At 38.8% G+C, this 17,721-nt stretch overlaps 1 protein-coding gene across 1 annotated transcript in view; it reads right to left on the reverse strand.

Annotated features, from left to right (window-relative positions):
• Positions 1-344: 344 nt before the first annotated feature.
• The window catches only part of LOC126095334 (ras-specific guanine nucleotide-releasing factor 2-like), a 1,914,760-nt gene continuing 1,897,383 nt past the window's right edge, over positions 345-17,721 (reverse strand). Inside the window, exon 28 of the mRNA XM_049910139.1 lies at positions 345-560. Coding sequence (XP_049766096.1) covers positions 345-560 — 216 coding nt within the window. The remainder of the gene's footprint in view (positions 561-17,721) is intronic.

Here is a 17,721-nt window from a genome sequence, read left to right on the forward strand (position 1 = left end):
AGTTAAAGACAACCATGTAAATGGCTAGCATGTTGCAATACCTTTCACTGAGAAAGTGTATTATAATTATACAACTGTATCATTTCACATCACAGCAGAAGGTCACAATTATGATCCATGGAACATGAAAATACCTAACTAAACTAAACTATTTGCAGTATGTAGAAATGGTACTTTTTAAAAACAAAAATGTAGAAATGGGGATTTTAAAAGCAAAATTACTGTACAAAAGAAGCAATTTTTATTTTTCAATTAGTCAAAACAATTCAAGAAGGAAGACAAAGAATGTTATTTCCTTATACCTGTGAATATTAGTGCTCACTCACCTACTTCAGAATGAATATTTATGTGCGAGAAGGTGTCTGTGACAATGGTAGTTGTGCAAGAGCTGCAGAGCTCAGTCTTGATGTACGAGGTTCAATTTCCAAAGACATTCTGTATAATTCATCATCATCAAGAAGCAAAGAAGGATCCAACAGATAATTTGTCACCTTCGTTATAAGCTCAATTTTATATGGTGTCTGTTGAAAGTGACGGATTTCCCGTATGACATGTGCTATCTGTAATTTGACAAAAATATTGTATCCTTCAGAAACAAACATTATATGAATATTTATTTACTGTATGATTAAACACACACACACACACACACACACACACACACACACACAAAGCTACTTCATCAGTCACCATTTGACATATACTGTTGGATTACAACTTTCTCAACAGATTTTTGTGGTCTTTAGCCTGCATGCTTTCAAAAGCCAGATACCCACCATCCATTGTATCTTCATCTCACTTAGTCTTCCCATATATCCCTTGGAATCCAGAAGAGAACTTCCTTCTTTGGTTTCCCAGTTTACGGTTGTGAAACTTTCAGCAGGACTATTAAGAATACATTTGGTGATTTGGATTCTTCTGGTCTCATGTATGTAGTTAAATGGCCTACTCAACTCCATTTTATTTTCATTGTGGTTAGAATAATGTCTTTCAGTTCATTATGTTCTTTGATCTACTTGTTTGTCTTTATTTCTTTCCTAATAATTACCAACATGCATCTCTCTATTGCTCTCTGAGCAAGCCTCTGTTTTTGGCAGCTTTTCAGATTAAAAATCCACATCTAAAGCACTAGATCAAAATTGACTCTACACATTTGTTGGGTGCTTTCCTTCTCAGAGATACTGGAAGATTGGTTTTCAAAATACCATTTAGTTTATCAAATGTACTTCAGTCCTTGCATACCCTTCTGCTCATTTCTTTAGAGATTTAATCAACAGTTGCTTCCAGCTGCCCTAAATATAAAAACAGTCAACATTTTTTATTTTTACCATGTTTTGATGTGTTTGTTGTACATTGTTTTAGAATTATTTTAACTAATTTTTCAGGCTTTTTCTGCTAAGTTCTTCCATTTGTTTTGAAGCTCTTCTGTACTACAGGCAAATGATACAACATGATCAGCCATTCAGTGGTGATTACAATATGCTCCATTAACATATTTCCTTCTTTGGTTTCCCAGTTTAGAGGTGTGACACTTTCAGCAGGACTATTAAGAATACACTTGGTGATTTGGATTCTTCTAGTCTCACTCATATTTAATTTTGAATTTAAATGTTGTAAATATTGATTGTATTGAAGCTTGAGTCAAATGCTTTCTCAAATTCTGTGAATACTACACAAAGTGGTAACTTATACTCATTGCTTCCATCTATAATTTTGTTCGAGATTGCTAATAGTCCTATTTGCTATGTTTCCTAACTTTTTTTCATTTCATGAAAATCCTATGGCTTACTATAAACTGGTGACAATTTTAGTGAATATGTTATACGTCATGGAGAACTGTCTCATAGATCTACAACTTTTGTGTGTCCTGTCTGTCTTCTTGTGAAGTACAATAATGAAAGCATTGTTTCAGTATTGGGGTAATGCCTTCCTCAACATATATTCTGTTTCTTTTCCTGTTCCTCTCCCTCCTCCTTCAATCATCCCAATTAAACACTGTCCTCTCAAGATACCTTTCTGTTCTTTGTATCTGGAATGAATTTATACACCTTATGTGGCATTACTTCTATAATGTAATTATGTCATTTTTCTGACTCATCTCTTGAACTATATCTTTTAAGAAAAGTTACAATGCTTGTACAATTCCCTCTATTGTCAGTTATAGTACTATCTGCCGTAACTAATGATAATAGAAAATATTATTATCACCAATGTTTTTATAGAAAACTGTATCCACACTTCAGAATGTATTAAAGATATAACAAGACTTAAATGTTTATTTAATTTTTATTTTGCATAAACTACACAAGCTCACAGAACACTTAATAACATATCCATGAATAATTAAAATATACAGATAAGTCCAGGATAATAAAACACGAAACTATGAGACTCCAGAACGAAAATACTACTACTACTACTACTACTACTACTACAGCTACTACTACTACTGCAGCTGCTGCTAATAACATACAGATATTCCAATAGATAACAAATTTTAGAGCACAGATTAACACTGTTAATTAACACTTTATCAAGAGCAAGACATACAATCATGTAAGTAACATCAATGTTGTTACATTTTATTTTTTTCCCTAGAAAAAGCAGCAGTGTCATGGATTCACAATACCATCATCTATTTGTCACTTGTAAATATCAAGTCACTATAACATTGACTTTAGTGTAGATGTGTTCATCATATCAGATCTTTATAACCAGAGGGCAAAGTTAACCAGAGCAAAATTATGTAATTTTACTGATCAAAGATTTTCATAACAGTTTTTCAAATAGTTTATAATGTGTACTGATTGAACCTTCTTATCTCCAGTACATTGTTTACTAATAGTACAGTCTTGGTGTATGATCATTCACTCATTTAGTTTAGAACAGGAAAGAGCAAAACAGTCTTCAACATAGGCGAAAAACTGCAATATTTATTAACTATACTTATAGCTAATATATTTTTGGTCACTCTGCTTGACAACAAATCAACATAGATATATAGTTTCAGACTATTGTACACTGTAATATCAACAAATTTAATTTCGAGAATTATGAATTGAGCAGATTCTTCTTACAAGTGCTTTGGAGATGCTTATTCTAAATTTCTGTAATTCTTTCTATAGCACTATAACATCAATAGAGGTATAGGTGAGCTATGGGAAACTGAGTACTTTGTATGGTTATATTTTGTCTAGACCAAATTTTCATTCCAAGTTTAAAATTCTGTTGGCAGTGATCCAGGATTTTCAAATGCTGCCTAAGCCTTCTGTGAGCAAGTTCTTGATCTTGTCATCTTCCACATCTGCTGCATTAAACTGTCAATTCGATGAAGAATATTGGAGGTAGGTGGTTTTACCAGAAATTACAACAGAAGATCATTACAAAATTTAAAGGAAGTCAGCCACAATCAACAATAATTTGTATCACCAAAGCATCAATGGGTTGAACAAGGAAGATGAGCTCCTTGTACATTTGGAAAAGATTTACAGTTCTGAAAAGGCCTACCTGAATATCATGTAACCTAAGCACTACAAAAATTAATCAAATGTAGTTACACACAGTAATCTTCCTCATGTAGGCTAATTTCATTACTACCTACACAAAAGGAAGAAAATTAAAAAGAGACAGCCTTTACAGATATCAGCAGGGAGTCACTTGCACTTTTGGGTTGAAACAGATGGGTGTGCAAGTGCATGATCCACTTAAAATAAGTTGAAATAGATTTCATTTGGAAAGGTTGAGCCTTTATTATATGTCTCATATTGCATTTTGTTACAGAATCTGTTACACAATAAAAGAAGTCTGTGGTAATTTGCAATGCTCATTTCATAAAGAATTTTAATGGATTTGTTATCTACAAGAACCATTTTGGCATTAGTTTGATTTCAGTGACAAATTTATTAAGACTTAAAGTGAAGGAGCTCTTGGAGATAATAACTCCATAGGTAAATGTTGTGTACATTGTTCTGCATAGTCAGCGCGTGCACAACTTTCCCAATAGAGCGCACCCCACTAAGCACAACAGCGCAGGCACAGCGCTCGTCCATCTTCGCACTACGAGATGGTGCTGTCTTAGAGATGGACCAAATTCTGTTTCTGCTGATCCGCGTATTAATATGTAATGCAGTCAATGAGATTGCTGCTAATGTAGAACCTTTTCTCCTCGCGGATCACACTCATGCAGTGATACCTGAATGCGTAAGGTATTATAACGAGTGTACAGACCTCCGATTAGTCAGTCTGCATTAGTCTGTACCAGTCTATAGTCAAGTTTCAGTCTGCGCCTAGTAAGATTATCGTATTCCTGTACACAGCCATGAAGAGAAATGTATAGAAACTTTGTCAAGTATCAGAGATATGTGACAATAAGATTAATGTACCAAGACCAAAGGAACTTCAGACTGTCAATTGTAAACAGCATCCAGAATCAAGTTAAGTAATTTCTATCCCTTTTATTATTTAATAAATGTGTGTGAAAATTAATCAAGTTCTGTTTAAAGTTGGTCATCGTCAATCTGCTACTCTAAGTGTGCAAGTAGCATTACTATCGTCTGACCTAACGGCAGAAGATAAACATGCCACGATAAGACCACGAGACATATTGCTGACACTCGCCTACTTCGCTAGAGCGACAAGTCAAATAATCTGATGGTGTGTGTACCGAAGGTCTTACAGTACACACACCACAGTAAAGTTTAAGGGAATCTCATTATTGTCAACACAATAGTGTATGTACTTTTGGAACATGTGTACAAGATACACAAAATATTATCATACAGTATTGACACACTGCTGTTAGTTACATATTCCATAAACCAAACTATCATATGACTGTGATGGTGGGACATATCAATTTAAGAAACATACAATACATATTTTTAAGAACAAAAAGCAATGTTTATATTGCTACATGCATGCCATTTACAGCTTTCTCCTGTAGAAATGTCTAATTATTTGTGTTCAGGTATTCCTCTGTGGTATAGAAGGAGGTGTTAAGGAAAAAAATATTTATCTACAGTTAAACACATTTCTGCTGTCCATGAGACATTTTATTTCAAGGGGTAGATGGTCAAAGAGTTTTACAGATGCATATTACCCTTCCTGCACCGCAGTTAGATTCATTAGGGGGTAATGCAGATCGATTGTCAGTAACAAATTTCATATGTGAACAAAAGTATGTAAAATATGTAGTGAGGGTACAGGGCAGGTATGATTTAATTAAGGTATGACATGACATGGAACAATAACAAAGCTTTATTGCATAAATATTTACACTTAGTACATGTCTGTCCTGCTTGGAACCTAAGAACACACTAAGATCCGTGGTGTCAAGTCACAGATATTTCACTTATCATCATATGTCAGTGATGTATATTGTAGTGCATGAACCCCCCTCCCCCCCCCCCTCCCGTCTCACGTGCCCCCCATCACCCCAGCACCACACTCTCCCCTGAAGGGAAGAGCAAAGAGCAGCAAACAGAAGATGAGAGTGGGATCAGTGACTGCTTCATTGTAGGGTACTAATGTGAATGACCAGTTATGTCGTGAGTGGCATGTTCAAGAGACTTGACAGGACCATTTTTCAAAGTGATTCTGTGCAGATTCACTTACAGCCACGTTGTGGCTGGCATTTTCATGAGACATGAGTGGGCCACTTCTTGAAGCGATGCTGTGCCTATGCATGTGACCAGTCCTGCCAAAGGTGGCACTTTCGTGAGATACGAGTGGGCCATTTCTCAAAGTCACAGTGGACATGTAGGAATGCTGAACAGGTAGTATGTGTTGTGATTGGCAGGAGAGCCAACACCGTGTTACTAGAGGAGGCCGAAATGCACGCGTTTTAGCTCACGTAGGCTGGCGTGAGGTCTGGAACAGAACAAGGAAATTAGAATTTAGAAAAACGGACGTAGCTGGTGGAATACTTAACTTTAATTCATTAATGATGAACATCGGTCTTGACAGTACATGATTCACAATATCAATAGTAACTGATAATGGCGCCTTGCTAGGTCGTAGCAAATGACGTAGCTGAAGGCTATGCTAAACTATCGTCTTGGCAAATGAGAACGTATTTTGTCAGTGAACCATCACTAGCAAAGTCAGTTGTACAACTGGGGCGAGTGCAAGGAAGTCTCTATAGACCTGCCGTGTGGCGGCGCTCGGTCTGCAATCACTGATAGTGGCGACACGCGGGTCTGACGTATACTAACGGACCGTGGCCGATTTAAAAGCTACCACCTAGCAAGTGTGGTGTCTGGTGGTGACACCACAGTATGGCTGTAGGTGACAGCTTGCAGTGTGTTCACACAGGACACTGGTGGTATGACTGAAGGACAGGGGCTTGTGGAGGCCATATGTGTGAGAGAAACTGATCTGATCAAATGGGCTGCATATGTTGAGGGTGAAGTGTGATTGACATAAGCTGGTAATTTATCTGCTGGAGTGTACTTCTATGGGCATCGTCTGTGCAGAGGCCAACTGTGGCAGAGTGGGGGCCATGGGGAGGCAGGAATGCAAGGCACCAATGTGTGTTGTGATTGATGTCTGTGTTGATGGAGGTGTAATGACAGAGTCCACCTTTGCTGTGGTGAACTCATGTAGGGAAGGGGTACTGAAATTATCAGTGGAGGCTGAAGGTGATTTGCACAATTGAAAGTGGTTGAAAAAGTGCCTTGTTATGTTTGATGTGTCTAATGTGTCCTGAACGTGGCATTCTAAAGCATCACCAACTTGCAGTAGGTGTGTGGTAATCAAATGTGGAACCAGGTAAACACAGCCGGTGGGATCGGTGCTGTCATGTGAATATCAGCAGCAGGCAATAGCCGAACTACATGGCGATGAGTCATGTGGAAGAGACATGGTGATGGTGGGCTGTACAGCAAGGGCATTGTGCCTGATGATGCCAGCCGTGGAGTTCCCAGATGACAAGCTAGAACACGGTATACAAACGTAAACGGCTCACTACGTATCCAAAGTCAGTGACAGTGCAAGTACCGAATAGACCAGGGAATAGGCACAGCTGGGTGTCGGGCAGGCGTGACTGGTCAGTGGGATCAGGGCCAAGTCTGTGCTCCTCTCCTTGATGTCATGAGAGCTGTGTGCCAAGTCTGTGAAATGCTTGCAGACCAGGGCAGGGGCAATGGATATGACATTTTTACATTGTAGGAGCAATGTGTTCTTTATACAGAGTGCATCCAATAACACAAGACAGTTGATGTAATGGTGATGAATAACCAAGAACTCATCAGTTGAGGAGGCACACTGCCTGAGTGTGTCAAAGGTGCACGATAGCCTTTCTGTTATTCCTCTTGAACGGTCAATGATCAGGCAAGGGTGTGGGCACCATGGTGAAAGGTCCTGAGATGCACTGGCCCGTGTCAAAGTGCAGGAGTGTGGCATGTTGTATGACCATGGAGAGGTAGAAATGGTGTAAGAAGTTCATCCCTTAGTACGGTTGTATGATGTATTTAAGAGAAAATGTCGACGTGAGGGAGTGAGACAGTGACCGTTATAGGGTCGGGGTCATGGATCTGTGTACTGACTGATGAGCTGGTAGCTTTGTATAGTTCCAATGTCACAGGTTCATTCTTTGTCCACAAGCCATTGAGTAGTAGAGAGTTGATGTCTAAACTTAAGTCAGCCAAAAGGCGATTCATCAAAGCGAAGGAGGCAGGTAGCACAGTTAAAAATATGGTTCTCAGAAGTAGGATCAGCGGAGGTGGAAGCTCCACGGAACACTCATCAGAGTCCACGTTGATGAGAAGGTCACGTCCATGTGGGCAATGGGAGATTTGAAGTCTGGTAGCAGTCATTGTTGGTGGAGTGATAGAAAATCCGCTGCTGTGGGAGCAATGAGGCGACCAGAGTAGTCTTCTTGAATAGATGAACCTGCTGCCGGCATTAGCAAGCAGTCACAAGGCAGGCGACCACTGTGCACAATGTTGTCAAACGTTTCCTGCTTGTACATGAGGGAACATGGGATGTGGTTGCTTGGCATGCAGTCATCTATGTTGGCTGGGTGGAGGGCACTGCACCAAGTGGCGGTGGTGTGTATGTTGCTTGATGCCAGCAGGAATGGTTCTGCTCAGGGGCAGCATGGTTGGTCATGCGTTGTGGCTGTGTGGGCATGACTCTACATCTACATCTACATACATACTCTGCAATCCACCATACAGTGCGTGGCAGAGGGTACCTCGGACCACAACTAGCATCTTCTCTCCCTGTTCCACTCCCAAACAGAACGAGGGAAAAATGACTGCCTATATGCCTCTGTACGAGCCCTAATCTCTCTTATCTTATCTTTGTGGTCTTTCCGTGAAATGTAAGTTGGCGGCAGTAAAATTGTACTGCAGTCAGCCTCAAATGCTGGTTCTCTAAATTTCCTCAGTAGCGATTCATGAAAAGAATGCCTCCTTTCCTCTAGAGACTCCCACCCGAGTTCCTGAAGCATTTCCGTAACACTCGCATGATGATCAAACCTACCAGTAACAAATCTAGCAGCCCGCCTCTGAATTGCTTCTATGTCCTCCCTCAATCCGACCTGATAGGGATCCCAAATGCTCAAGCAGTACTCAAGAATAGGTCGTATTAGTGTTTTATAAGTGGTCTCCTTTACAGATGAACCACATCTTCCCAAAATTCTACCAATGAACCGAAGATGACAATCCGCCTTCCCCACAACTGCCATCACATGCTTGTCCCACTTCATATCGCTCTGCAATGTTACACCTAAATATTTGATCGACGTGACTGTGTCAAGTGCTACGCTACTAATGGAGCGTTCAAACATTACGGGCTTGTTTTTCCTATTCATCTCCATTAATTTACATTTATCTACATTTAGAGTTAGCAGCCATTCTTTACACCAATCACAAATCCTGTCCAAGTCATCTTGTATCCTCCAACAGTCACTCAATGACGACACCTTCCCGTACACCACAGCATCATCAGCAAACAGCCGCACATTGCTATCCACCCTATCCAAAAGATCATTTATATAGATAGAAAACAACAGCGGACCTACCACACTTCCCTGGGGCACTCCAGATAATATCCTCACCTCCGATGAACACTCACCATCGAGGACAACGTACTGGGTTCTATTACTTAAGAAGTCTTTGAGCCACTCACATACTTGGGAACCAATCCTATATGCTCGTACCTTAGTTAGGAGTCTGCAGTGGGGCACCCGAGTCAAACGCTTTCCGGAAGTCAAGGAATATGGCATCCGTCTGATACCCTTCATCCATGGTTCACAAGATAAAAAGGGCGAGTTGCGTTTCACATGAGCGATGCTTTCTAAAGCTGTGCTGATGCATGGACAGCAACTTCTCTGTCTCAAGGAAATTCATTATATTCGAACTGAGAATATGTTCGAGAATCCTGCAACAAACCAATGTTAAGGATATTGGTCTGTAATTTTGAGGATGTGCCCTTCTACTCTTCTTATATACAGGTGTCACCTGTGCTTTTCTCCAGTTGCTCAGGACTTTACATTGGGCAAGAGATTCGCAATAAATGCAAGCTAAGTAAGGAGCCAATGCAGTACAGTACTCTCTGTAAAACCAAATTGGAATCCCATCAGGACCTGGCGATTTATTTATTTTCAACCCATTCAGCTGCTTCACAACCACAGGGATGTCTATCACTATGTCCTCCAAATGGGAATCTGTATGAGACTCAAACAGTGGTATGTCTGTATGATCATCCTGCATGAAAGATTTCTCAAATGCTAAATTTAAAATTTCAGCTTTTGTTTTGCTGTCTTCCATTGCCAGGCTAGACTGATCAGTGAGTGACTGGATGGAAGCCTTCGACCCGCTTACCGATTTTACATAAGACCAGAATTTCCTTGGGTTTTCAGCAAGATCTTTTGCTGAGGTATGACGGTGGTAGTGGTTGAATGCTTCGCGCATCGCTCTTTTTACAGCAGCACAAATCTCTACTAACTTTTGCCTGTCCTCATTCTCCTGATCTTTCTTGTACCATGAGTGCAACTGCCTTTGCTTCCTGAGCATTGTCCGAATTGCGCTGTTAAACCACGGTGGGTCTTTTCTGTCCGTAACCCACTTTTTCGGCACATACTTGTCCAATGCGTGATTTACAATGTGTTTAAAATTTGCCCATAATTCTTTCATGTCCATCGTACTGTAAGTAAATGAAGTCGATTCATTTACTATGTGGGATGCTAACAACTGCTTATCTGCTCTTTCTAGTAAGAATACTCTCCTAGCCTTCTTGACCGACTTTTTAACTTTCGTAACCATAGTTGTAATGACAACATCATAATCACTAATCCCTGTCTCAACACTGACAGCGTCGATGAAGTCTGGTCTGTTCGTGGCTACCAGATCTAAAATATTTCCATTATGCATTGGCTGTCGATTTAGCTGCTCAAGACAGTTTTTGGATAATGTGTTCAAAAGTAATTTACACGACAGCTTGTCTGTACCACCTGTAATGAATCCATAGACATCCCAGTCTATACTAGGTAGGTTGAAGTCGTCTCTGACTAATACAGCATGATCCGGGTACTTTTGCGATACAGAATGTAGACTCCCTTTGAATGATTCTCGTAGGTCATGTTCTGTGTAACTGTGTGTGCAGTGTGCTCTGAAGCATTCTGTGCAGGCCTAGGTGTGACACAGATGGTGGGGAAGCAGAGCCTGTTGATGTCACATGAACATCATCACTCCTGGCTGGTGCATTGACATGAAAAAATTGAAATACCATGTGGCGAGGGCCTCCCGTTGGGCAGACTAGTCGCCTGATGCATGTCTTTTTAGTCGACACCACTTTGGTGACTTGCTTGTCGAGGAGGACGATATAATGATGAGGACAACACAACACCCAATCCCAGAGCAGAGAAAATCTCCGACCCAGATGGGAATCGAACTTGGGCCTGAGAGTCATACATGAGAGTTAGAAGCGATCGGTCAAAGTCAGTTGGACTTGCCCTCTGCATGGAAGTAAGCATGCTGAAGCTGGTACTGAAGTGCAAGGTCACCAACATTGTTGTCAGTGGTACAAATGCACTGTTGGTGATTGGTGGAATGTTCTTGATGCAATTGTTGGTCCACGATGCCAATAATTACAAATAAGCTGTCAACAATTTTGGACCAGGCTCGAGGTTGTTCGAGGCAAAACTGAGTATCTTCAACATCTGACCACATTGTGGTACAAATGATAAAAATCCAGGCAGGCAGCAGCAGCAAAGGCAGGCTGAATTAAATTACAAATGGTGCAGAAGACAAGTGACTGTTGCCAATCAGCCTTTGCATGGTGTCTCCGCAAGATGAGAATGCTGGTAAGGACCCACAGTAGATTGTTTGTCACTTGAAATTGTTTGGCACTGACATTCCAATTTACATCTGTAATGTAATTTGCAGTGCATGTCACCAATGTAGTGAGAGTATGGTGCCAGTACGATGTAACTGAGGTACTACATGGCACAAAATGATAATAATGCTTTATTGCTCAAGAACTTACACAGTAGAAGGTACACAATTATTCTTGTTGGAACCCAAAATCACACTAAAGTCTGTGGTCAAGTCACAGATATTCTATGTATCATATGGCAGTGATGTATATCACAGTGGATGTCCCCAACAGTACCGTGAGGCTGTGGTGCCTCAGACACTTTCAAGATGTGTCAGTACCTCATATATTTCCTGTTTCTTTTTGTACAAAGAAACCTTTTCGCCTACCCAAAAATTAGTGAAAGAAAATACACAAAATATGTTAACTGACTTCTGTGTCCCCAAAGTTGGCAATGATTCTCATGGCAAAATCACCAATTATATGGCTCCCCCATTTTCAGTTTTCATAAAGATGCAGCCCTAAAATCTTAGAATGTTCTACATTCTTTATTATTTGTTTTGTAGACTAGGTTAATATGAACTGGGATATTTTTGAAAGTACTAAACTAGATGATCTGTGCCTTTTCAAAGTTTAAAACTAGCCCATTTGTGCAAAACCAGTTAGTAATTTTCACAAAAAAATCATTTGCCATTTTCTCTGTTTCCACTTATTTGCTCAGCTTCATTAAGTGTACATTCTGCTAATAGAAGTAATTCAGCCTGCTGATTCAAATAAAATTGCAGATCATTAACACAGTGCAAGAACAGTAGTGGGCCAATAATCAATACTTGTGGGATTCTCTTTGAAATTTTTCTCCACGTAGAAGATGTGGCTTTCCTCTTTGTATTACTCAAAGAGCCTAGTGTGATAATCAATAACAAAAATTAACAAAAAAATTGGAAAATCAAATAATGGTGAGAATAAAATTTACTAGAAATCAGTTGCCAATGTCAGTTTATTCCATGATAATTTTTTATTCTGTTTTAAAATAGTAAACAGTAAAACAAGAGACAGACTGAAGGTCACAGAATAAAGTCTTGCACTACTACATAGAAATGTCACTCACTTCTTACAGCATTAACAAGTTTGTAAATTCTCTCAGATATAAAAACTCATACAGTTCTGGTGACATTTTGGATAGAACACCAGTGAATTGCCCTTCTTTATGAAATGTGAAATGTATCATTAATTTAGAACATTTTTCACAAAGTATCATTAATTAACACTCTGATTCATTGGTGATATCATTTTCTAAGCTGTCTGAGAAGAAAGTATACTCCACAGAAGTTCCCCACAAATGACTGACTTTGTTTGTTTCTTCATCAGGAGAGTTAATCTGGAATTGGATATGCTGCTTACATTGAGTGCTGGGTCACATATTAGCATGGTACTTCTGCTATGTATCCTCTTCGCTTCAACAGAAATTGAAGGGCAAACTGGCTGGGCAAATAGCAGAAAATTTAAGGGGGTAGGTACCACCACCACCACCACCACCACCACCACCACCATCTCAGCCTTTTCCCACGTCATGTGGGGTCAGTGTTGCTTTGCTGGATCCTTCTCTTCCATAAATGCCTATCTAGTGCTTCTCCTCTGAGCTATCCCTTCTCCCATAGGTCCCCTGCTACCTTGTCTCTCCATCTCAGTTTCGGTCTTCCTCTTCTCCTTGATCCTTTCATTTCTACGTCCTCAAATCTTCTCCCCACATAGTACTACTCTCTTCTCTGCACATATCCATACCATCTTGGCCTACTTTCTTGGATCTTTTCCCTATGGGCCCCACTTCCACTGTTCCCCTGATGTACTCATTTCTTAGTCTATCCTTTTGTGTCACCCCACCCATATACCTTAACATTCTCATTTCTGCCACTTCCATCTTTTTCTCTTGGGCTTTTGTAATTGGCCAAGTTTCTGTACTATACAGCATCACAGGCCTCACCATAGACTTGTAAAGCTTTCCTTTCATTCTGCAGCTAACCTTCTTATCACACAGTACTCTGCTCATCCTCCAGTTCATCCATCCACTATTTCAGCCTCCAGACCTCCATCACTTTGCATGTGAGAGCCTAGGTATTTACATTTCTTGACCAGCGTCAGTTGTTTTCCTTGCAGGTTAATATACAGGGTAAGTACCACCATGAGTAGGAAAATATCAGTGATTATTGGTGTTGGAACAGCAACCTTGTAGGGTATGGAGAGCAGAAAGAGATCAAGTTTTAAGAGGAGCTATGATTGAAGCCAACCTTCAGTTTGAGAAAGAAATTAAACAGCATAACTCCAGCGTACTGGATTACTACAAGCAGATGTTAGATGAGAATTTTTGGCAATCACCAGAAATTTCATTTCCACAAAATTATATCTCAGTCAGTATAAGATCCCACTTATATTTATTGTATTAGAACATTTAAGGCCTAAGGAGTAAAATTAATGAACTATTTATGTGCATTAATGAATTTCAGTAATTAAACTGTTGTGACTCGTTGATCATTCAAAGTGCCGCCACGCAGGTACGCACGTCCCTACGTGCGGCGCTGTCTGCCAGCCATGCAGCACCTGCGCCACCTAAGCGGCCAGCCGAGCAGCGGCCGCTAGACTGGGACTCAGTGCTTATTCGAACGCTAACGTGTACACACGTCAACTTACTCTGTGACTTATATGTGTTGTTGTGTCGTTCCTAAATATATGTGTTAAACTTGAAGTTCTAACATGAACATAGTTGAGATAATGTGCCTTTTTAAATATTATGTGACCACTGGCATAGATATTCTACAAGTTACAAGATTCCAGTTTGCATCTTGTTTCTGTAGAGCAGAAATGAGGAAAGGTTGCATTTCCACATTCATCATAAATTGTCATAAATTTAAGAACCTAGCCATTCATTTTGCCAGGAGCAACATATGGAAGCAAGTGAGACAGGAACAGGATTTCATAATGTATTCTTTGCAAAAGTTAAGTGTGTACTAAGACGCAGCAGATAATATTAACCTGTCCATAAGCTCTATTTTCCAATTTCACAACAAAAACTACAGAAATAGTGGTTGTTGGTGATTTAAATACAGATTTTTATTAAAAACTCTTTCAGTTAGACCTTAGTGTAATTTGTAAAATTTAAATTAAAATTTATTTATACTCAAAACTTCCCAACTAGGGTAGCTAATTGGTCAAAAATATTTATTGTTATATACTTATAGATATGTCTAACAAACTAAATTATACTATGAATATAATAGAGGGAAACATTCCACGTGGGAAAAATATATCTAAAAAGAAAGATGATGAGACTTACCAAACAAAAGCGCTGGCAGGTCGATAGACACACAAACAAACACAAACATACACACAAAATTCAAGCTTTCACAACCAACGGTTGCCTCATCAGGAAAGAGGGAAGGAGAGGGAAAGACAAAAGGATTTGGGTTTTAAGGGAGAGGGTAAGGAGTCATTCCAATCCCGGGAGCGGAAAGACTTACCTTAGGGGGAAAAAAGGACTAGTATACACTCGCACACACACACATATCCATCCGCATATACACAGTCTGCTCAAAGATGAATGGAGAGTTGCATCTGAGGCATCACCCATTGCTACAACATGTCCAAGTAGAAATATCCAGTGACAGTGCTCTCGGTGAAGAAGAATGGCCCATACAGTTTTCAATGTGACAAGGCACGAAAAAGATTTACCTTGGGGAATCACGCACAAATTCAATGCTTTTGTGTGGATACTTTGTACCCCAGACTTGATAATTATGCCCGTTCACTTTCGCATTAATATGAAAAGTGGCTTTGTTGCTAAAAATTAAGAGATCAATAATGCCATCCCCATACTCATTCAATTGTTGAAACTGTGAACAAAACTCAAAATGCTTGTCTTTGTCTTCATCATTGAGCTTCTGAACTAGCTCCAATTTGAATGGTTTCATACACTGCTTCTGTCACAGGACTTTCCACACTGTCATTGGAGTCATTTCAAGTTCACGGGATGCATCATGCATCGATTTCTTTGGACTCCTTATGAATGTCTCTCATACGCTCTCTACATTCACTCCAGTCACACTGAGATGTCTGCTTCTCTTTGCCAGATACATGTAACCCATTGTAATGAATTTGTTATGCCAGTGGTAAATGGCCTTCCTTGTTGGTGGTTTCTTACTGTACTTGGTTCTAAACATCCATTGAACAGCTGTAGCACACTTGTTTTTGTTGAACTCCAACACACAGAAAGCTCGCTCTGCACCTGAACTCGCCATGTTTGTGACTATTGCTGACTATTGGCAAATTACCAAACTACACTGTGGCGGTATACATGGAAAAACTTTCAGGGTTTCTCTTCAAAATGATATGTGTATCATACCAGTACAATGTTTTGTTCTTGTGCAATAAAAAATTGAAAGTGTTCCCAGACTTCATGTACACCCTATATTTATTTACCATATGAGGAGCACTGTTTCAAACATATTAAAGCTGCTCAGCTCAAAACACAGTTTGACACATTTTCACCTCACTTGTGGTATGCTCTTTAATGCTGTTGAGTTAGATCATACCATATTGTAGTCTTTCCCACAGGATTGGTAATTTGGTCCACAAAAACATGAATCAGACCAAATCATATTATGTACACCATAGTTGGTGGTTCAGAAGGTATTATGTTCAGTAATCAGTCTCGTGTTGATTCCATGACAGTGCTCAACCAATCACCATGGGGAGGACAATTTCACATGAGAGTGTGATCAAAAGGAACCTCAATGAGAATTAGAGCTGCAAAAACTAAAAGGCAGCATGAAAAGGAAACTCAGTGAGTAATAACACCTGACATACTTTGCAAATGATCATTTTTCATGCAGTTTGTAATGTTGGTACATTGGTGTGTTTTTACACTTTAATTAAGCTTTACTACATGTAGTTATGACATGACGAAATGTATTTCACTTCAGGTACTTGAGCCAAGATCCATATATAAGCACTTTTGAGCTGCATTATAATCACAAAGAATGCGATTCCAGTGTGGAAGCATCGCAGTATTCTACTTGCCAAAAGCAACTGAACAAAGTGGAACAAGGTTGCAAACTCAATTATAAGATGACAGTTACATCTTCAAAACCTTGAAGAACTGCGCAGTATTATGCAGTACAGCACAGTTGAATTTCACTGTTGTGTCTAGTGACATAGGTTACAGTGTTGTTTATAATACTTCTACTAAGGGGTTAAATTGTCTTGCTGTTTTTGGTTTATCATTATCATTTTGCAGTAAACAGCTAACTAACTCATTATTATAGAACAATAAGAATCTGACACCTGATCCATCTCCAGCATGACAATGAAGGACTAAGTGCATGACTGTAACACATTAATCTATGATCAAAAAAATGTTAACAGCTTTATTTTCTTATATCGTGGTCTGTGTCCAACAATAAAATCAGTATAAAGAAACAAAAAACAAACTGGAATGTATGTCTTAAACCACAGTATGTGAAAACATGATTGAATCAAAATGTATTTTATTTAAATGTATTTGTTAAAAACATATTAAGTGCAATATAAAAATTAAAATTGCACCTTCATGCATTGGGAAATGAATTCAATAATTATTAATTCTCCCAAGTAATCTAAGTAACTAGGTCCTGCCATTGAGAATTTTGTCATCTTTCCTTTGGTTAGGAAACAAAACGTTTTTTTGCTTCCTGTAAATTTATGATCTGCACACTTAATATGATTTGAGACAATACTCCTCATATATATTAAAAAAGTATGTAGCCTATGTCCATCTGAAAGTTTATTACAGTATTGTGCAAAAACAGGAAATAAATTGATGAAAAATTTTTCAAGAGTTTTACTAGCAATGTTTCCCCTTTATATATATATTACATATATATTTACGAACCATATGTATTTTAAAATATGTATCCCATATTTGTCCAAATATTTATTAGAGTATCACGAAAATATTTGAAGTAAATTGGTCAAGAATTTATTAGCTTTTTGGTGGCAATGATTCCTTTTTATGTATTATCTATACAATTATAAACCATATATATTAAAGAATATGTAGGCTTTGGCCATCTGAACATATAATGGACCAACATTTTAACATTTAAACTTAATCGGTCAAGCACTTTTTGAGATTTTTATTAAGCATAGTTTTCTCTTAAAGTATTATGTATACATTTATATAACATATATATTTAAAAAATATGCAGTCTGTCTCTTCTGAATTTTTATTGCAGCATTGTGTAAAAATTTGAAATTAATTGGTCACAAACTTTTCAGGGTTTTAGATAAAAATGTTTCCCCATTGTGTATTATATATTTATTTATATATCATCTATATATTTGAAAATTGTGAAGCCTATGCCTGTCTGGAAA

The sequence above is a fragment of the Schistocerca cancellata genome, chromosome 8 (genome assembly GCF_023864275.1).
Source record: "Schistocerca cancellata isolate TAMUIC-IGC-003103 chromosome 8, iqSchCanc2.1, whole genome shotgun sequence".
Classification (NCBI taxonomy): Eukaryota; Metazoa; Arthropoda; class Insecta; order Orthoptera; family Acrididae; genus Schistocerca; species Schistocerca cancellata.